Here is a 22602-nt window from a genome sequence, read left to right as displayed (position 1 = left end):
GCATACCCCATTGACTTCAGCGGTGCTGCGTGTGGCTTGGGCTTTCCCTTGAGAACAGTAACTCGCAAAACATGGACAAGGAGATGTTCCTGTTTCAAGTGGCCCCATTGAGCTCATCTTTTACACTCCAGTGTAGAGTTGTGAGGCATGTGCTTCCATTGTGTGACCTGTGAGCAGGAAGGGAAGAGCACGCCATGCCCCATGCAACGCTGCAGGTCTGGAGCTACACAGCCACACGGGGCTCTTGTCTATCCCTGCATATCAAGCAGTGTCTAATTATGATCCCGTGACCCATAAGTCCATGAAATGTGTTTATGAAAACATAGCGTCTTGCATTATCTTTGCTGTGTTTCTTGTTGATCTGCTTTTTATTTTGGCATGCTTTCAACGCAACAAAAATAGGCTCATCTCAATTCAATATCATGCACCTCTCCCAAAGTAAACGTGATCTGCAGCCAACTGATAAGGATCTTGATGAATTCAAATGCATTGGAAGCTCTATTTTTGACTGTGTTGCTTTCTGTAAACAGGGTTCTTGTGCTTACAATAGGCAGGATTTTCTTGCAGTTGGTGTTCCTAAATGCCTGTATGGCAGGAAATGCTTCTGCTTTCATCTATTTCACAAGTGCTGAGGAACGGTTATTAAGTGGCAGCTGGTTATGGCAGGGATTACTGATGGCATGGGGGGAACTTTCAATTTTGTGTACACTTTGGAGGTTGCAGGAAAAGGATAAAAGATGATGACAGGAAGAAAGAAGAGGTAGTAAAGCTGATGCTAGAGAAAAGAGGAATAGATTAAGTAGGAGATAAGGGAGTAGAAGACAGAAGGAATACAATGTATGAAGATGCAACATAAGAATTGAAGGGAAAGGTATAACTGATTAGAACAGATTCCTTATTTTAATGAAAGATTGGAAATCAGTAATGCAGTCAATGTCACACTCCAAGACCTGAATCTTTTAGCTGAATATATTCTCCTTTTAGTTCTAAGACTACTATTCTTCTTTTCCCCCTCCTATTTACAGGGTGACTGGAGTGGCTGCTGTACCTCCATGTTACTATTAAAATGGCAATGCTATACTAGAAATAGGGTGAAAGCAATAAACTAGTTCTTTTTGTTTAAACTGAAAGTATTATTAATGGCTGCAGAGGGAGCCATTGCCATGAATAAAAAGATACTTTCTGTATTTTCTTCTTTAAATTTTACGATTTTTTTTCTTTGAAGATGGTTTCAGAATTGTGCCACTTGAGAGGTGGACTGAAAAAAAACAAGCAGAAGAAATGTGGTTTTGTATCACTTGGTTTAACTGATATTTCCAAATTAAACTGGGGAGCTACATCATCATGAGTGATGTGAGACTGAAATAAGCATTTCATATTTAATCCTTTAGAGCTCTCAGATTCTTTGTGTTGAATAACAGCTTAGCTTTTTGAAACTGAAATAGAAAAGTGAAGGTGTTGAAATGAGAATATATGAAGATGGAACTGAGAATTCTCTTAGTCTTGTCCCCAGGGCTCTAAGTAAAATACCACTGTGCTGAGTTCGCATGAAAATATTCCCTCTACTGCTTCTAAAAGAGATATTCTTATGCAGGTAAATATGTAAAGTTCAGCCAAATATTTCTAGTTTTCTTCCTTTGTAATATACAGAGGAAGATTTTTTTTTTCTTTTAGTATGCACAGAATGAATATTCTATTCATTTCATTCTCTCTCTTTTCATTTCTCCTTATAATAGTAAAAATCTCATAAAATCTGAGTACCCCTCAGGAGATGGAAACCTCTATTAAATCACAGTAGGACAGTGGGCTAATTCTCTTCCAGTTTCCCCAAGGCAGCCGGGTCTATTGTGTGTTTTGTGTATAGTTTTTTGGCTCTCAAAACTGTTTTTCATGGTTTGGTTGGTTTTGGGGCTTTTTTGGCTTTGTGGTCTGTCGTTTTGTTTGTTGGTTTTGGGGCTTTTTTGGCTTTGTGGTGCTATTTTCTTGCTAGATGCATTTTCTTGTTCATCCCTCCTTATCTTCTACTCTTTCCCTTCCCTTCTATGTCACCTTCAGTGCCTTGGTTCTTTCTTCCTTGTAATCTCAATATGAAAGTTTAATAGCCCAGTTCCTCAAGATGCTGGTGATGGGCAAAGTTCTTTGAGACCAGTCAAGCTGATATCAAGGCAAAAGGCTAATATGAGGATCTTGAGTTGGATTTAGCATTGGAGAGATCTGTATAAGAAACAAGTGAGCAAAGTTCTTTTAGGGGCAGATGCCTTGTTGAACAAAATGAGGAGGAGTGTCGTTCATCAGGAATACAAAGCTTCCCTTGTCTCTGCCATGGTCACTTTTATTTGGCAGGAGTGAGACAGGTTTTCAGCAGGTTGCTTTTCATTGATATGAAATCCATTCATGTGGGTAGCAGAGTTCATAGGTAGCCTTCCTCTAGAATTGATTTTTCATTTCTGTTTGGTTTTTTGGGTGGGTGTAAATAGCAAGTCTTTTGAAAAATGTTTTAAATCTGGAAACAAGTATGTTAACATTTTTTTTTTTTTTTTGAGATCTAAACAATAGGGGAAAACAAGTTAACAGGACCAAGATTTGTAGCCCTGCAATGGTACATTGATATTCTGTTTGATTTTTTCTTTGCATTATTTCCAACTACATTTGAGTAGCCAGAAAATGCTATATGTTGAGTTTTTAAAATGGCTGTTATTATTTACTTATTAACTGCTGTGTGTTTCTCCTTTGTGACGCTAGGATATTGATGAAGAAATTGAAGCCGAGTACAACATTTTGAAAGCTCTCTCTGATCATCCCAATGTAGTCAAATTCTACGGCATGTACTATAAGAAAGATGTGAAAAATGGAGATCAGCTTTGGCTAGTTCTTGAGGTAAATAATCCAGAAAAGTAAGAGTTTTCTTCCAGTGGGCATTCCTATGTTGAGTATAAACTCAATGAATGAGATGCAAATAATTTGTTACATGTTTTTCTTTAGAGTGGTTGCATGTGAAGTGATAAATGCTGTTGTTTAGTCTTTTCAGTATTCTGAATTAATGGGCTGCTCTGAATTCAGCATTCTTATTTTGATATTATACTGATACTGCTGCTCCCTTAGAATTTGGATAGAAATTCTATTAGGAATTCATAGGATTTGCTACCTAAAATTTTTTTTTGGTGAAAAGCTTGTATTGGGCATCTTCCTTCAGTAGCATTTATTGAAATATGACTAAGATGTGACATAACAGTTAAAGAAACTGCTAGATGATATTTTTTTTCTGAATGAAATGATAGAAATTAATTAATTGAATAGGGTTTTTTGTGCAAGTAAACGCACAAATAGATGAACAAGCCAATAAAAACAGGCAGCAGGATTTCCTCAAATGAAGTCAGAGCAAAATAAGCCTGTAATTTGTGTGTTTCAGTCTTTATTTTTGACTAATCTAGGAGCAAAGAGCTTGGTTGTTACTGTTTTCATATATTCACTATAACCTATTCTGCAAAAAACTTTCTCCTCTCCCCAGAGGAAAGTGAAGAAGTATGTCTCTGACAGGAATAGTTTCCTTTCATAACCGTAAAGGCTCTTGCTGATGTTTGATCAGTGTTAGATAAAGTTGAGATTGAAGAGCTGGTTATATTTTATGATTTGTCTACTGAGTGAATACAAAACTTCTGCCAAATATCTCAATGATACAATAGCAGCTAATCCTGGAAGCAAGCTCTAAAAAATGTTTAAGTTCTAAAAGCTTTTCCAAATTCTTCTGACTTGCATTGGGAAGATGTTTATAAGAATAGTTTGCATTGGAAATCGTGATAAATTATTAGGTTAGACTGACATCAAAAGATACCAGCTCTTTGTGCAGTGGCTGCCTTTGAAAATCTAGCTTCTGTTGTGGCTGCTGGGCATTAGAAACTCCATCTGTGAAACTTCTGGCCTTTACAGGATGGATGTCAAACAGCCAGGATGGAGAAGACTGTGAGGAAACAGTCAAGTGTTTATATTGTAACTTCTATATTTCACATGGATTTATTTTCTTAATGTAAAAAACACAAGCCTACATCTGTAGTATAAGCCAAGTTGTACATGTGCAATTGCTAGTATGGAGTGTGTGGAATAGTCCTGGATGCTTTCTGTCACTGCAAATGTAGATCCATGAATGCAATGGATTTTAGTTGGTGTTTGTACACATAGATATGCATAACTAGAAACAGAAATTCCAGTGGTAACTTTGATGAAGCTTTCCTTTTAATGAAGGTGTCTGGGAAAGAAAACTGTCATGGAACAGATTCCTCTGTTGAAGTGTCACCTTCCTTTTGGGTTGTATGCCACTTTACATGGCTGTTGCAGTTTCTTTTTCACAGTAGCTATTTAGGTGTCCTACAGTTTACTAGAATGAAGATATTTTTATCTTCTCCATTCTGTTCTGTTGGGGGTTTTTGACAATATATTTGGGTCTAAATTCATAGAGCTGGTGACTAGTCTTTACTTTAGCTCTGTTCAATTGCTTTGATTTTGGGGTGGGTTTTTTATTTATTTTACCTTAAGAAAGCATTTTCATTTCTAAACTGTTCCTTCCCCTGAAGAGGGGAATCCAGTCTTGAAAGTTAGATTTGTAGAGTTTTATACTAAGGATGAGATCTTTCTTATTTCCTTTTCTCAAAAAAAGCTATTAACTAATCCCTGCAAATTCTTTTAATCCTCTGAAATGAAGGTGGACCTTTTGCAGTCAGTACCCAGTCTGTAGATACATTCCCAAAGAGTGGAAGGACGAAGAGTGTACGCCACTGCAGTTTGCATAATCTCAAGCAGCTTCCATGGTACATGAATGCAAAATGATGTCAAGGAGGAAAAGTAGAGAATCAAATGCAGACTACTGTGCACTGTAGTATTCTGGATTCCTGCAAAGCTGTAGCTGCCAGGAAGAGCCTACAGGGCAGTGGAGCACTGAAAACAGAGCTTGTTGCTCTGTTCCGCTTTTGTCTTCTGTGGTGAGATCTGTGGGTGGGAGATCTTGGAGGGAAAGTTTCTCAAATTCCACTAGGAATGTGTTGTGATAGATGGCAAAACTCAGCGTTTAGTAATGGGCTTAGAGCCACTGCTGTAGTTTACCAACAAAGTTAATCTGTGGAGTGTCTGAATCCATATATGTAGATGTTATTAAATCATTTTTTCCTAAATGAAAAAAATCCTCAGCTCTTTAAGATGTGTCCCGTGCAACGTATCAACAGCAAGCCAGTTGAGAAAGAAAGATTCTTGCCAGATTTCTTTTCTCCTAGTTCATTCTTCAGCATTGGTTATATGAACTGTACTGTTCCATTCTTACACCTTTTTGTGTATATATAATGTGATGATTTTTGACGTAACACATGGTTTTTGGTAGCTGTTTTGTATTGCTCTTGATCACGTTTGGGTTTTGGGGAAGAGGGACTAATCAGGTTTGAACTAGGCTAAGGTAAGTGGCTGAGGTAGAGTTTTGAGGCCAAAACCGACCAAGTAGCTAAAAAGACTATCCTACAATACTGTAAAGGGTTCTTGAGAGATTTTAGTCCTGAATACTTCAATTGTCATAAAATTGTCAGACCTCATAACTTACCACTCATTCTGAATAATGGAAAAGACCTTGGATGGGTTTATGATGAGATTATTGCAGTATTGGTGTGAAATATTCTGCCCCACCTTCCATCTCTGTTTTCCAGAATGAATCTATTCTTACACTATTTGGTACCCATTGAACCTGTACTCTCAAATTCTTGGACAAGATCGTTGGACATTCCATTTTAAACTAAAATTGACATTTTCATTTCCTGCTCGCTCTAAGGCATATGTCAACAGTGAGGTACTGGATGTTCACAATCCAGGTTAAAGGCATTGTCCTGTGACTAGAAATCATTAAACCACATGACTATAAAGAAATATTTACCTACAATTAAATGGAATTTAGAGTTGACCTATTGGTGTGGGTCATTTGACAGTTTCTATGTCAATAGCAGCCAAAACCAGTTGCTTCAGAAGTGATCTGTTACAGAATAATCCTGGTAAACGTGACATTGCTTTGCTTTCCTGAATCTCTTTCCTTAATAATTGCCTAATGGCATGTGCCTTCATAGAAAATACTTTTTCCAATTGGAATTGAAATTCCTCATTTTCTAGGTACATTTGGATTTAATTTTCTTCGTTGCATTTCTCTGTCTCTGTGCTAACGTGCAGATTACCTAACTGATCTTGTAAAGCATTATGTAGTTGCAGTGCTGTGAGCTGGAAACATGCTTCTGAGAGAGTAGGAGCTATTGTTCTTCAATTTTTTTTCTGTTAAAATAAACAAATACTTTTTTGATATAATAAAGTACGAAGAGATACTTTGATTTAACCTTTCAGTGTTGATCTAATTAGTTAAAAAACATGCATAATGATTACTTGGAAAAATAAACCTTTTTGTGTAACACGCTTTTGTGTGTGACACTAGTGCAATATTTGTGGCAGAAGCGTAAAGTTACTATGTTGTGTTCATCTTAACACATAAGGACCTAAATCTGAGACTAGTATAGAATATAGATTTTTAACAAATAAATTAAAACCAGTGGAAAACTACTAATATGAGAGCTTTAAGGATAATTAGCATTTTTTGGTAATAAAGTAACCTAATTTTCTCAGTTCAGCATTTTTAGGGAAACCACCTACATGAGTGAACGTGACGCAGGAATACATCTGTACAGAATAACAGTACTCTTGCTCTCGGTTCAGAAATGCCTTTCTCTCTGCTAGGTATGTTCAGCAGATATGCTGAACATCTGCATCTGTGTGGATGCTGTTCTAATCGCATTTATGATAAAGAATATTGCTGGAGGGAGGATTCTTGCTTGTCACATGTGTCCAGAGATGCAGGCAGAAGAAATTGGCCGGTTGAGTCTGTGTTTGAGAAGGAACCACTTGAGTAGCACACTTGGAATGAGTCAGCTTAGCAACTTCATGTCAGCAGACATCAGCATGATGACACAGCTAAGGCAGAGTGTGCTATAGCCCATTTCTTTCTGCTCTGGATCTTGGTTCAGAAGGGAATAGATCCGAAATAGTTGGAAATCAGCTGAGGGAAGATGGAGCGGAGTGGTAAATCGTATCAGCCCTACAGGTGAGCGTGTAGATCAAGGGCAAGTGGGGAGAACAAGTGGTACAGCCCTTGCCTGAGATCTGGAGCCAGGAACAACCTAGTCAAGACTGAGTGAATGATGAAAATACCACACCAAGGTAAATGGTAGGTCTCACACAGCTTTTACTTGCTACTGTAAGCCAGAGGCCAAGAGTCATAATGCAACATATTTCTGTAGTTCATTTCCTACACAGATCAGGCAGAACTTTTAGAAGTATCTTAGTCCATTTTCAAAAGACACATAGTTATACATACCATATTTGAGATGGATTTGGGTTTGTGAGTCACATAAGTAAGCTAGTATATTTTATCAATCTCAATATGTTTTAATGCTTAGGAAATAGAGGGAATGTCCAGTATTTTTACAGTAAAAAAAAAAAAAAAGATTTTGTTTTCATGAGTTAAAACTTAGCTTGGTAGGGAAAAAAGTTTGGATAATCAACTTCCCACCTAAAAATACATGTTTTTAATGTAAAAGGATTTTGTAGAAACCTCTCCATTTTTGGACAGGTGTGTGTCCGTTTCTGGGGAGGTGGAGGGGATTGCCAGAAAGTTAGGGAAATAAATCCCTTTGTGCAGTCAAGACTGTCAAAGCATTCTTTTTAGGTGTTTGGGTTCTCCTAGTGTGTACGTGAACACTTCAAGAACATTTGCAACATCCTGCTGAGATAGACCAATGATCCATGTAGCACAGCATTCTGTCTCCTGTGGTGGCACTAGAAGATGCTATTTAGGAAGAGTCTGTCCAATTTTTGCAGTCCATTTCCCTCATGCTCCCCAGCAACCATGACTGCTGTATTAAGGATGTCTCAGACTATTCTAGTTAGTATCCATTTGTGGACAGAGTAAATCTGATGATGATACTGTCATGCTATACAGTCTCCCTTTAGAGTATGCAATATTTTTTTGTCATTATTATATACTTATTACTACATATAGTATTACATTTACTAGAATATATTGTTTTCAACATTATGAAAACATTTCCAAATCAAAATATTTTTCAGTGTGTGAGATAAATTTAGAATGCTGTTCATTTGAAAAGGAGGAATATGTTACAATTGGCAAGCTCTGTTTCCTGACCAGGTACTTAAAAAGTACCTCACAAACAATATTTGAGTAGCTACTGCAATCCATACAGGTTATGCACAGTCCAGACTGAAATGAACCTGATTCATCTTTGTTCTTGTGTAGAACCTTTTCTTGTTCTAGTGTAGTCTTCAGACAAATCATGTGAAAGTGTAGAATAGCTTGTGCTTGAACTTGCTTCTCTAAAGAAGTGGTATGTTAGTGTTTCCCATTTCAACCTTATAATGTGGGAAAATGGATGCATTAAATAAATCAGTATCTTGTGTTATTCTACGTTGTTGCAGGCAAAGTGGTATACTTTGAGTTCAGTCATCTGGATGTTTCTTGATGTTAATTGAAACTGCTAACCAGACACTGGTAACTCAAAAGAATTAACAGAAAGATTATCATCAAGTATTATTGTGATCCAGTAGGCAGCTATGTTTGCTAATTTAAAATTTGCCTGAAATTATTCAAACTTGTTACTTAATTTTGATCTCTTAAAAGTTAGCATAAAGAGGAAAAAAATTAAATGTACAAATACCTAAACTTTTAAATCCTTGAGATGCTTCCATTTGTGTGGCTTTTTTTCCAGAAAGCACAAAACCATTAAACCCAGTACACAGAAGCTCTCAGGGCTTTGAATTAAATGGGAACACAGAAAATTGTAGTGCTCCAGTTCACCTGGTCCTCGTTTCAGAAGCATAGAAAGAGTACAAACCCATGGTGTGGGTTCCATTTAATCTGAGTGAGGATACTGTAACCCCACGTGGGAAAAAAGAAATAAAGTGCCAGTATAGCGAACTGCCAACCTGCTGTACCAATGTAATGGCCGATCATGGCTACTAAATTAGTTCTAGTGGCTTGCCTGGCCTGGGAAAGCTTGCACATCTAGCCAAAATGCTTGTAACAGGGCAAGGACTGTGAGAGAACCTATCTGACAAAGGCTGTTGCTGTGTGGTAAGCACAGGGTAGCAAACCAGTGTAGTTCCTACTCAATTAGCAATTATAAGGGCAGTTACAGTTGTCTGGTGACTCACATCTACTGAGTACATAACAAGCTGAGATTCCCTGATATAAGTCCTTTCTGGTTTTGCACAGATCCTTTAGCAGAATTGCCATTCTTGAATTTGCCCAGAGATGGAGAGCCCGGCACAACGTGTAGAGTATCAATTACTCACTCCTTTCCAATCCGAAAAGTGAGCCTTCGTAGCAGGGGGCTCAGATCAAAGCTTTAAGCCAAATAGAACAAATGGATTGGGAAATGGAGAAGCAAGGGGATAACAGAAGTCAGCTGTGATCTCAAGCAGCTGCAAGCATTTGTCAGCATTGCAGCACAGGAGAGTTATTAAGGAGGATTTAAAGGAGGATGGCAGTGGGGTTTTCTGTTTGTATTGGCTGCTCCTTCAAAGCAGAAAGGAAAACATGTTATGCCTACAGTTAGCCAGAGATGGATGATCAAGGATAGTAGTAGATCTGTCTCATGAATAATATTAGGACTGCTACAGGTCCTGGCAGTGAAAGCCACTAGCTCATAGCTGGTGTGATGGAGAAGGGGCAGCCAGCAGGAGGGTTCAAGGGGAGTGGCATGATCAGAGCTCCTGGTTAAGGATAAGAACTCACCAAGGCCAGGAGAAGGTGGTGGTGCAGTAACTCCTGGGTAAAGTGGAGAATGTTGAACAACACATCTGCACCGCCGCGTCCGGCCTGGACTGAGTCTGCTGTGCCGTGGCACTGGTGTGTCTGGTGTGTGGAGAGAGAAGTTTAGCAAATCAGATGCTTCTGGGTGTTTGCAAATGCTAACTCTGGTCACAAAGAGAGCTCTAGAATTCATGAAATATGCATAAATTTGCCTCACGGATTCATAAATGAACAGTGACAGCACAATTTACCTATGTGTCAGAGAAAAATGAGTGTAATTAATGCGTAAATCTTGTGTGGCTAATAGTTTTGGATCCTTCAGTGACCTACTATACATGGAAGAATTTCTGATCATGTTGCTTTTTTGACATTGTATGTAATTCTAATATATGGTGTAGTTCACTGAAGTGCATCCTTTTTTTTTTTTCTTCCTTCTTTTTTAATAAGAAGAAATCCTCTGCTCTGTTATATAAGTATCCTATCTGTGAAGTATAATTGTGCATCTAAAGAAATATCAGTCTTAGCAGGTCCAGTTGCATTGGGGAAGGGAAATTTTTATTTTTTTTTTCAGCTGGGGAGTTGGTGTGCATCTAAAGAAATATCAGTCTTAGCAGGTCCAGTTGCATTGGGGAAGGGAGATTTATTTTTTTTTTCAGCTGGGGAGTTGAGATACTTTCAGTATAATTCTAGGTTGCAGTATGGTTTGCTACAAAAGAGGAGCAACCACTGTCCAAGGCAAGATCTAGGTATTGGTATTTTTAAAAAATTGAGGCTAAAATAGCTGGAAGCATAATATGAACCTCTGGGCTCAGAACAATCATAACAATGTATTATGAAATTCAGATTCCTTTTCTACCTTCACACACACAAAGAAATGCAGAGATCTACTGTCCAAATATTTCTGCTGCTGTTGTGCGGCTTAACACGGGTAAGGCTTCCGCTGTTTGAGAGGTGGGAGACTGGGTCACGTAAGACATGAAAAGAGACAAGAAGCTATAAAACACCAAAAACCAACCAAAGCAGGCTGGGCATGGAAAAGAAAAGCTCGACACAAGGCCAATAGTTCTGTCCTTGTCTCTTGCTGAGCTTTCCCACGCCATCTAAGAGTCCTGATGGCCAGCAGTAAAGCATTTTTCTCTCCATTAGCTTGATCTCTTTCCTCTCTCAGCTAATGGTGTTATCACTCTTCACGGCACCTCTCGGAGCGTGGTAGAGGGAGAGTGGAGCTGCTGTCAGTGTTGCAAAGCGGCTAATTCTTGTTCTTGATGTGGGAAGACATTTGGCTGAAAAATCTGCAGCCTCAGAGCCTGCAGCCTGCAGGAAGGCTCAGAGAGCCTGGGGAGATGCTGATCATGCGATCTCCTTTGGGATGATGTATGGTGGGAGTGACTGAGATTTAAATTTTAGCAGGCAATTTCGTGTCATTGAAGCTGTTGGGACTTCAACTGTTGAACTCCACTTCAGCAAAGATTTTGTCTTAAAAAAAATAATACAATTGTAAGGAATGGGAGGCAGTATGGAAACTGGAGTTGTTCTTACTGCTGTGATAGTTTTGGCTAGGGTGGGAAAATCCAAATTCAGTGAGATGCATTTTTCTGTGAGGTGTCTCTGAGTAACAAGTGCTGGCTGGAGTGAGTTCCACAGGAGTCTGTGGGAACGCCTAGGAGCAGAACCAAATAGTCTCATTTTGGTTTTCAAAGAGGTGAGCCTAGCTGAGATAAATTGGAGGCATTGCTAGATTGGTTACTTCTCTTTTACATGAAATAGAGGACCTTGTGGTATGTACAGATGAATAATTTATTTAAGATTTTCCTTTGGCATGTTTACAGTATGCTTTTGTTAGATACAGCAGTTTCTATACGCACATATGTTTCCATCTAAGGGAATAAAGGCAAGTTTGTATAGTTTAAAAAAAGCTTTGGGTGGAAGTTGTTCTATATAATGGAATACATAATAAGAGTTACAACAAGAAAGCAGATATGCGCCTTTTTGATATGGGAGATTTACTATAAAACAATAATCTTTCAGGAAATTAGCATAGCGGAAAATAACTAGTCCATTTGGGTTTTATGGGGGGTGGAGGGAAGGGAGTTGTCATTTGTCTAAATATTATCAGGTATTTCCAAATGACATATGTAGAAGAAAAATTAAACAATTGAAAATTGCTTTTTTGTATTTCTCAATATAGGTAATTTTTCAGTAATGTATTTGGTTATAATTGCTCCATTCAGACCAAGGCTGAATATTTTGATCCATTACATATCTGAATCACTCTTGATTTCTCCCATTTCTAACATGTCCCTCTTTGCTTCCCAATTATAGCAATTTTTCACTCTTGAATTATATCCTGTTTTTTCACGATCAGAGATGTGTGGCTACAACTGTCATTCGATGCTTCAAAGTTTTATTAAATACTCTTAATTTCTCTGTGTAAAGAGTATTTCATATTACATTGTGGTTTGCACAGTCCAGGTCTATTTAAAAGCTGGTGAGGATGTTGTGGCCTATCTTGCTGGAGAATACTGAACATACAAAAAGACAGTTCTGAGTAACCTTTAACAGTTTTTGCTACCATGGAGTAAAGCAAAAACCCTGAGTTTTACTATTCCACAATGAAATTAAATATCATAGAATCAATCATAGAATGATTTGGGTTGGAAGGGACCTTAAAGATCATCTAGTTCCAACCCCCCTGCCGTGGGCAGGGACATCTTCCACTAGATGAGGTTAATTAAAGCTCCATCCAGCCTGTGCCTCTCACTTTGTAATATTTAACATCACTTTGCTTTCTGTACATTTTATTTTTGATCATATCTTTACTAAAGATGTGAGGTTATTTAAAAACAAAACAAAAAACCCCCAGAAACCCCTCGTTTGCTTAAATAGTTAAATCTCAGATTGCCAAACCTTCTTTAGCTTTAGTGGGGATGGCAGTCCTTGTAGGAATGCTTGGGCTAAGGCTTGTCTCTTTTTGCTTCAGATGAGGGTTAAACACTTAAATTCAAGTGTGATAGACAATGTAATTTTGGTGTGTTTGTTCTCAGTTTACATGTATGGTCCCTTTATAAAGGGAGTGTCTGGAGCAAATGGACTTAGCTGTAGGGAGAGAGGTCTCTTCATCCTTGTTTGTTGGGCAGAGAGGTCTGGATGCTGGAGACTATGGAATAGGAGTGGTACAGTGAGGAGCGAGGAGCTGGGATGTGCAGAGAGCAGACAGCCAGGTGTCAGTGGTGACAAAAATACGTTTCCTGGGCTCCAGAAAAGATGTCAGTATTTGTTGCAGTTCAGAAAGCTGCTGACTTTGCTGAAACCAAACCCTGGCAGGAAGGAACTGCCTTGCACAGGCACAGTTCGTAGGGAGAGATTGGTTTACACTGCACTTTAATTTAAATTCTGTCTGATCTAGTCACTCTTGAGTTAATTGTTCCAGTAGTTTACTTAAAGAAGAAAAAAGAAAAGAAAAAAAAAATAGGTATTTTGAGTTTAGCATCCTTTTGGTTGTTACAAAATTCTCTTTGAGAATACCTTGGGAATGTCCTTTGGGATGTTCTTGCTGCGTTAGGGTCCCATGACAGTCAGAGTCACCATAGCTCCTTTTGTAGTCAGCAGAGAGAGGCAGGTGACTCCTAGAGCAGTTAAACTGACCTGTCCTGCAACGTTCCCACAATGACAGGAATTGGCTTTTGGCTGAGTCTGCTTCAGCTTCACTCCTTTTGTAAAAGGAGCTTTTAGACAAGCCCCATTGTTCGGATCTGTGCTTCCCCAGCCATGCTTTCAAACTCAATAGGGAAGATTTCTATTGCAGTCATTTAAATTACAGTGAATTATACTAAATTATTGTCTTCATGTAAGAACACAGACATACAATGAATTATGTGTAGGGTGGACATGGTAGTACTTGGAACTACTGTCTGAACCCTGAATTGTATAGAAATGATGCTACAAAAGGGGAAGGTGCTTTGAAACGTTTCCTAATTGGTGAAGAGTGAACAAAAGCAGCGTGGTTCTGAGCAGACAATAAAAGCTGTGAAGTGCTTGCTGTTACCACAGGCTGCCCTCTTTGCTTATGAGAGTCTATGTGTTTTCCAGAGCTTCAGCTAAGTTTGCAGCAGTCAGTGGAAATACTTCTGTTTGATATTCTTCATCCCAAACTTAGGCCCTGCTTTTTCTCTCTCGCCAAGTGCATGGTTGTGCACTCTATAAATGTTATTTTTACCATTGCTCCCTCTGTATAATGAAAATCAAAATCTTCTGTCTTGGTAAGCTCCCTCTTCCATTTGCTCAGAAAGTCGTGGGCTCTTTACTGACTAGTGCCTTTCAGTTTTTTAGCTAGGTTAGCTCTGATTTTACAAAATGATCCTTCCATTTATTTGATTTTTAAAAAATTACAGCTGTGTTACGCTGTTACCAGGCTGTGAAGCTATAGTTGAAACTCCTTCAGAATTCCTGTTGTAAATATATTATTTGATGTTAGATCTCAGTTACTTTACAGAGCTTTATTTCAAATAGTAGGTTGGTACCACTTCAGTTGTATACTCTTTTTGGGAGAAGACATGGAGAGATGATCCGTTAATTTCTTCATTAGCAACTTCATGGGGATGTAAATGTATTATAACATAAAGAGTGTGAATTATGGGATGGTGAAATAAGAAGTTTGCATCAGGAAGAGCTAGCAGGGGAATTCAGCTTGGCTGTGCCCAGTAAACCTTTTGTACAGCTGTGTCACCTACTTGCTTTTTTTCACTGTTAGAGACAAAATAGTATTAAAAATGTTTCAGAACAGAAAAAGTCCTCCTTTGAGGGGATTATTTCTTCTTGTGTATGTATAGCCTGGTGGCTTCATTCAATTATGGTGAGTTTGAAAGAAGAAATTTTGGAAAATGTAATATTGGCATAGAGGTGGCCTTTTCCATTTTGGCCATGGTGGGAAGTAGCAGTATTTATGTCCTGACTGTGAAAGATAAGAGGCTGTGAAGGCCAGCTTGCATAAGATGGAATAGGCAAACTTTTCCCCTGGCTGTCTGTCTTATCAGTGCATGCTTGTGACAAAGGAAATAAGAAGTTAAAAGCCAAACTAGAAGCGAAGAAATCAGAAGCAACAAATAAACACCCATGAGGCTGTGACTAACACAGCCCTGGAGGTGCTAGATGATGTAAGAGAGCAAAATTATAAATACCACATGGTTTGTGATCACTGAAGCTAAATAAATCAGGAGAGATGTCTATTTCAGTGATACATTTCATTAACACTAAGTTGAAAGCTATCAACTTTACCTAAAAGCAGAGAGCATTGCTATGGTTTCTTTTGGTTATGGGTTATCTTGTACTACTGTTGTTAGGAAAAACAGGAGCCGCAGTGCACGTCTTTCTTCCATTTGAGGTGAAATTTGTACTACTTTGTGCAGACAGGAGCTGTGTGTTGAACCAGTTGGTCCGTTGAAGAAACTGATGTAGTTCTCTGTTAAGTCTTCACATGGACCTTTGAGTAGATCTGTGGTCGGTGTTAGGTGCTGTCACTGGAATGTGGTCTTTGGCAGTAATAGTTGTGAAGAAGTCACACTGTAGACAGAGCATAGGAGTTAATCTGGTCATAGCTGACCCTCTGTGATAGCCAGGATTGGGAGACAGACAGTGCATCAAGTCCTATCTTGGAGACAGAAGGCTAAGAAAGTGAGTCTGGAAATGGCTGTATCAGGTTGATTAGAGAAGATCTGTTTTGAAAAGTTGAAGATGAAAAGAAATGTTAGTGAAAAAGCCCCCAAAATAATTCTGTTCGCTTTCCTGAGAAAAGGAGGGGTGGCGGAGCAGCAGGGAAAGGATAATGAGCTTTAGGAGAGTATGTTTCACCCAGCTTGGGGAACTGGTAGTTAGCTATGCTTAGGAAAAAGACTGCAAAAACGAAGGAAAGCAGGATAGCTGGCAATTATTGAAAGACATTAAATACACAATAGCAAATTAGCTGATGCAGAGAAGAGATAAAAGCACAGTAAGAGTCGAGTAAGAAAGCATCAGGGTTTGCTTCTTTTAATGCTTCAGAATGCCTTCAAATAGGAGAAACAAAAATGCACAGCTAAGGCACAGGTGTTTAAGGATAAGCTCAGAAAGTCTTTACTACTCCACATGAGCCAAGTTTACATGACTAAAAAGAGAGATAAACGAGATAAAAGAATGTTTAATGTATGTCTTTACAAAGTGAGGAAAAATAATGACCTAGGGAAATATAGACCAGTCTGTTTAATTCTGGTACCCACAATGATTCTAGAACAAATTAATAGAAACCAGTTTAGAAATACCCAGAACCCAGTAACGTGATAAAAGTGGCCAACTTAGATTGGGCCAGAACACATCATACTAATAACATTCTCTTCTCTAACAGGATAGCTAGTATAGTAAGGGGAAGGCTGTAGATGTGATTATGTCTTTTGTACAGATTTGGCATGGTTCCATATGACATTCTTGTGAGAAAAATGTGGAAATACAGAAGTCTCACATAATAAAGCAGATGACCTCATTTTCATAAAACTGGACTCAAAGAATAGTGATCAGTAGTTCACTTTGGGGCTGGCGGAGCCTCAAGTGGGCATCTGCTTTTGTCCTGTTCCTGTTCATTAATAACTGTGGTGATGAAACAAAGTCCACATAAAAAGTCTGGAGTGGACACCTAGTTGGATTACAGGCACGTTGGAGAATGGCATCAGATTCACAGCTGTGTTTATGAGAGAGATTTTTTTGGAGTCATGGGAAAAAAATTCAGTAAACATATGCAAAGTACTGCTGTCTGTAGGAAGAAGAAACAGGATATACCTAATTAGGCAATGGGACTGCAGGAAGGGATTCTGTGCAAAGTGAAGATTATTCTGTTCTGTTCAGCTTTTCCCAGCCAAGACAAGACTTCCAAAGGAATGCTGTATGCACTTTGGGGCGAAATGTGTCACAAACATCAGTGCCAAATTGCTGGCAGTCTAAATTTAGAAAACATGAATGATTTCAAAAGGTTACAGCAACTAACTTTGTACAGTCTAGAAAAGAGAAAAATGACATATTGTGACATTAGTATGACAGAGATGATTTTAAATCCAGAATAATGATAATTTATTTTCAAAGACGACTGGAGGGAAGGGCAAAAATAAAGCAGTTTTATTGGAAGCAAAGAATAATTGGAAATGGTTGAATAGTAGGAAAAATGCTTTCTCAGATGAGTGAAACACAGGAACAGGCTACTTAAAAAGATTGGAATCTCCCTCAGTGGGAATTTTGTAGGAGTAGGTTGGACAAGTATCTGTCAAGAATCACCTGAAAGTACCAGATGTCTACACAGTGCAAATGCAGTGGAGTAAATGATGTCGTGAAGTCCCTTTTACTCCTATGTTCTGTAGTTTTATGACAACAAAGCAGCAACAAATCAAAATCTTCTGTTCTTACAGCTGTCAGTACTAAAAGGAAGGTACAGTCAGTTAAGAGGCTGGCAGTGCTGTTGTAGTGCATGGTCAGTAGAACAGGTCAGATTATTGATCTATTCTAAAAAAGAAAAAAATACAGATTAGTGCCCGAGATGCTTTTAGCATTCTTATGTGTGATAACATTAAAGCAAGGTTGGACAATGCGACTTTTTCATAACTATCCCTAAGTTGTGCATATGTGATGTGCCACCCAGTCATTTATGTCTGTGCAGCCTGTGAAGGTAGGGAAGGCAGTAATTGTAGTTGCCCCGCTATTTGCATCCGAGGTACTGAAATAAGATGAAAGCACCTTGACAACTGCAGGATGTAAGCAAATGTTACCTGACAGCTTAGTACAGATGCATAAATCAGGAGCAGTTGGATGATTAAAGGCTATAATAGCCCTAACAAAAGTGCAACAGTGTTTTCTTCAAAGCGAAGGTGATACTGAATCCTTACTCATTGGGCATCAGAATTGAGCTGACGAGAGAGATGTGTATCAGCTGGGTGAGATGAAGAGTGAGTAAGACATACAAAGAACACCTGCATGACTGTGATGTGATGGCAATTTTAACTGACATTTCATGTGTTAGGATCATGCTATTTTATAAATCTATTTCTGAAGATAGCTTTGCATACTAATAGCTCAATTACAGTAGCACAGGGTTGTGGCAGATGGGCGGGTGGAGGACTGTATGTTATCCCAATACAAGCCTTTCCCTTTTGAGTGCCAGAAAATCAAGAAAATCATAAGGGAGGAGTCCTTCACTAGCACTGTAGAAGAGTCTTAAGCACGTCTTCTGATGCAGCTGTGTATGGCCATCAGAGCTACAGCCCTTTCAGTCAGGTTTTCACGTGGATCAAGCCTTCTATTAAATTATTCTTCCCTTTGGTCTGAGTATGCAAGATTCCCCTAGTCCTTTCCCCCTGTTTCTGCTGTCTAAAAATGCAAACTAGGAACTGAATATTTTAAAATCCAAGTATTATGAATAATAGAAAATTATAGCTTGAAAGGGACCTTTGGAAGTCCAGGGGTCCAGCCCCCTGTTCAAAGATGATTAACTGCAATGTTACAGGCTTGCACAGAGTCTTTTCCATTCACGTTTTAAATATCACCAGGGTTGGAGATAACACAGACTTGCTGGGTAATCTGTTCCAGTGCTTAACTGCTCCCAGTGGGAAAATTTTTCCTTTATGTCCAGTAGAAATCTACTGTCTTGTAGCTGGGGATTGTTGCCTCTCATCCTTTGCTGTGTGCCTCTAGGAAGTGTCTGTCTCTGTCTTCTCAAACTCCTTTTAGATATCCCAAAGGGTTCAATTTACCCCCCTCCTTTTATTTGGAGGTAACATTTACATTCTATCAGTGTAGACACTGAAAATACTGCTGGTAAAAAAAAAAAAAATACCTGTAAATCACAAGGGAACAATAGAAGTGACTAACATTAAATTGATGAAAATTGCTCATGTACAAAGTTATCAAGATGGCATTTCTAAATAACGTCCTTGTGGGAGGATCATTAATATCTTTCCTTACTGTTTATCATAGGCTGGACATTTATAAGAGCCTCTCTCTTTAAATTAAATTTATTCAAAGCTTAAAAGGGGATTTCTATCCTTCCTTGGGAAAATGCAGCCTTTGGGGACTTCCTAAAACCAGTTCAGACTGAAGGGCTTTGTTTTTGCATGCATTTCACATACTAGATTGTGTGGTATCTGAGAACCAAACTGAGAAACTCCATTCAGTTTACATCTTCTGCTGTTGTGCTGCCAAACCTGAGCTGACAGACACCACCACCGCTTCTCCCATACCCAGTTTTCCTTCTGGGATTACTGGTTTCTTGTGATATGAATCACAAGAAATGTGTCTGTGTACGCTGCAGAGAACGTGTGCATATGTGTGTTTTTGAGCGTGTTGGGGAGAGAATCAGAATTATTACTCTCTCCTCCCAGAGGAGCCCATGTTTCATAACAAGTTGGAGGACAATTGCATGTGGGGAGTTACTGTGACCCTTAGGGTAGGAAGCAGCCCTGTGGCACAGCTCGGATAGACACGTAGCTTCTGCTGTATGTCTTGTGTCCCGAGTTCTGCGTGCACTGCTTGTTTTCTGCTTATAGTGCCCTTCATCAAGGTATTCTGAGGAGATTGTGCTGACTGATGTGGAGTCACGACACAGACTAATTAACTGTTTGGCCATGTGATTTCACAATGCTTGGAACAAAGTAATAGCTACCAGCACCTCTCTTCTCTAGATGCTTCCCTGGAAACTAGAAAGATCTTTTAAAAAAAAGTTATCTCTGTTGTCTTCATGATTTCTTGTCATCCAAGTATTACAGTTAGCTTAACTCAAACACAGGAACTTTGATAAGAGGCTACACAAGTTTTACTGTGGACAGCATGCTGCTAAGAAACAGCAGAGATTATAATTATAAACTGCAATATTTAGCAACACCCCAGGAAACTTCCAGTCTGTAGTAATGTTTATCCCATGATCTTTCATTGAAGGAATGTATGAGTTGAGAAAATGTGATTTTTTGAAATTTATTTTTTTTAATGGTTTGTGGTTCTTTTCCCCTCTAAGATTTTATGTCATGGACTAGATCCTGGTTAACATCCCCAAGGATCTCCCTGTCCATTCAGATTCCCAAGCAAGCATGGTCCAGCACTGCATTGGACCGGAGTATCAAGTTTTCTGTAGCTTCTTCTTTTGAAAGGGAAGAAAAGAGTCTGACTCATTACAAGAGGGACCTTTTGACATGTTTATGATAAGCTTGTGTTGAACAGACATGCAATTTGATAGTCTGAGTCAGAAGAAAGAATCATCATTTGAACTTTAGTTATGTGCATGTTTACAGGGACATGTGGCAGCTTCACCTGCAACAAATAAGACAGTAGAAATAGGAAGTGAGACCGAATGCAATGTTTTACCTATGAGGACTTGTTTGGCCTGTAGAAAAATAGAACAAGATTAATACTAACCTGTGTCATCGTTGTCGTCATCGTTCCCCTCCTCCCGCCCCACGCAACTCAGAGCACACACATACGTGTCTGCCATAAGCTCCTTTTGTAATTGTAGTTGTATTCCAATAATCCTTTTTTCTCCTTATAGCTGCTTGCATTCTAATACCTAGCCCTTTTCCCTCTCTTCTTCCTATACTGGTGGTCTCAGAAAAACACAAATTGTCAGATGTAAGCAAAAGTACAACTCTTTGAGACAGAAGTAGCAAAAGAAAACTTGTTTTGGTTTGGTCTAAAATAATCACAGTTTTAGTGCCTTACTTTACCAGATATTTTAGATAAGTTTTTATCTGACAGTGCAGATATTTATCTTGTAATGAGGCTTTCTATCTAATGAGGGGGTAGAAAAATTTCTTAAAGCAACATTTCTGATGAAGTGAAAATTAATGTTGCTGACACAGGCAAATAAATTCAATCTTGGCTTCACTGCCTAAACATTGAAGAAGGTGATTTGTGAGGTATAGTTTCTTCCTTCTCCCACCTACAAAAAGAATATGTTCCTTTCTGGATTAATTTTCTTTACCTTAAATAGAAAGACTAACAAATATCCAGGATTGTAACAAAACCAGAATAAGATACATCTATAAGAAGCAAAATTTCAATACTAGGTAATGAAGAAAAACAGTTTGAAAATACCACATGTGTAATTTATTTCACAATTGGTTTGTCACTTGTGAGACTGTTTCAGTGCCCTGAAATGTAAGTGCATTAAATTACCCTGAATTGTCATCATCCATTTGGTTTGGTTAAACATGTCAGCGATGTGGCAAAGTTAAAATATTAGAGACCCTGAAGAGATAATGTCATTGTAAAATACAGGTAATTAGAAAAAGTCAGTGGAGAAGGCAGACCGACGTGGCTAAAGACAGTAAATTAAGTCCTGCTTGGGAATCTGACCCTGATCCAGCAAAGCACTTAATCTCATCATTTAAGCATATGAGTTCTTCCTTCTCTAAGCATGCATGTTGTCCAACTGAAGTAAGGGTGAGATTAAGTGAGTTCCAAGATTGTTGCCATAGAGCTCAGCACCTATCAGAGCGGAGCCTTCACTGACCTGATGGGGGGATGCATCTTGAAACAAGACTTGTGTATGGAATGTTTTTTGTGTAGGTGCTCATGTGGTGCAAGCTCAGTGCAACCCAGGGGTTCCAAAGCCAGTCAGAAAATTATTGTTGTGTTTGGGTACAAAGGGCTATAAAACATTTTATAATGTAAGGTGCAAGTCTTTTTGTAATTGCAGCACAGAAAAAATGTAGAGGTATAGAAGAACAGATTAAAAATATCATATACAATAGTATCTGATGTGTGGAGTTCTGCCGTTGAAATGTTTTGTTGATAAATTATGCCCTGGATTTGAATAGACTTCAAAATCTGTAGTCAAAAGGAATTACTGTTTTGTGCTGCATTGGTAAAATGTCTTATGTGGGTATTTATTTTCATATGAAATGGTATGGATGATACAGTATAAAACTTCCAAAAAAACAGTGAAATAAATTGTAAGCAGCTACTCCTTTACCGAGGCAGTGGCTCTTCAATCAATGAGTATTGTTAGGTGCTTTATGGATAGTTCAGGGGCTGAGGTACCAGTTTCATCTTTGCAGGTGTGTAACTGCTACAGTTAGTCACGAAAGTTACATTGGTGCTTCTTCCTGTGGAAAAATTGTAAGTGATAGAAATGAACATATGAAATATTGCAGGTCTAAACAGGACAGGACAGGGGTTTGTGGGAGTCTAACTGGAGTTTAGACAGGAGAAAGGGTTGTCCAGAGTAGATTGTGGTTCTGCATCTCAAAGAAAAAGCTGACTGGGCTGATGCTACAAGGGCTATAATTAGTCTTACACCTGTGGCCCACTTTGTTTCAGTGGGAGATGAGACCTTTCTTTCCATGTGGCTTTCATCATCTTCCATGATGCTCACTGCTTGTGTATACCATCCCTCTACACTAGGAATTAAGTGCTGCTTGGCAAAGAGGACACTTTCACCTTGGAAAATTTTCTTGTTGTGGGAATTTCTCTGCTGCTTGTCTTCTGCTGCCTTAAATCCATTTCATGTTGTACGTAGCCTTTGTACCTGAGAATTGATGCTGCAATAATTTGCGTTGCTGGTGAGTTGCACGTGATGAATATAAGAAGCAATTAGTCTGCCCCACAGAACAGGCCTTTACAGTGAATCTATTGCACTATGTGCTGCTTCTGTTTCAGTGAAAAGCAATCCTGTCTATAGGAAAACAAAGATATAGACTGCTGTACTTGTGTTAAATGCAGAAAGTAGTGAAAAAAATTGGCAAAAGTGCTGTGTGTGTTGTTTG

At 38.7% G+C, this 22602-nt stretch overlaps 1 protein-coding gene across 1 annotated transcript in view; it reads left to right on the top strand.

Moving 5' to 3' along the window:
• The window catches only part of MYO3A (myosin IIIA), a 122795-nt gene that overhangs the window by 16277 nt on the left and 83916 nt on the right, over window positions 1-22602 (top strand). Inside the window, exon 3 of the mRNA XM_014945894.1 lies at window positions 2743-2877. Coding sequence (XP_014801380.1) covers window positions 2743-2877 — 135 coding nt within the window. The remainder of the gene's footprint in view (window positions 1-2742; window positions 2878-22602) is intronic.

The sequence above is a fragment of the Calidris pugnax genome, unplaced genomic scaffold (assembly GCF_001431845.1).
Source record: "Calidris pugnax isolate Ruff unplaced genomic scaffold, ASM143184v1 scaffold19, whole genome shotgun sequence".
Classification (NCBI taxonomy): Eukaryota; Metazoa; Chordata; class Aves; order Charadriiformes; family Scolopacidae; genus Calidris; species Calidris pugnax.
The sequence above is the reverse complement of the archived record's forward strand: the minus strand, read 5'-3'. Positions and strand labels throughout refer to the sequence as shown.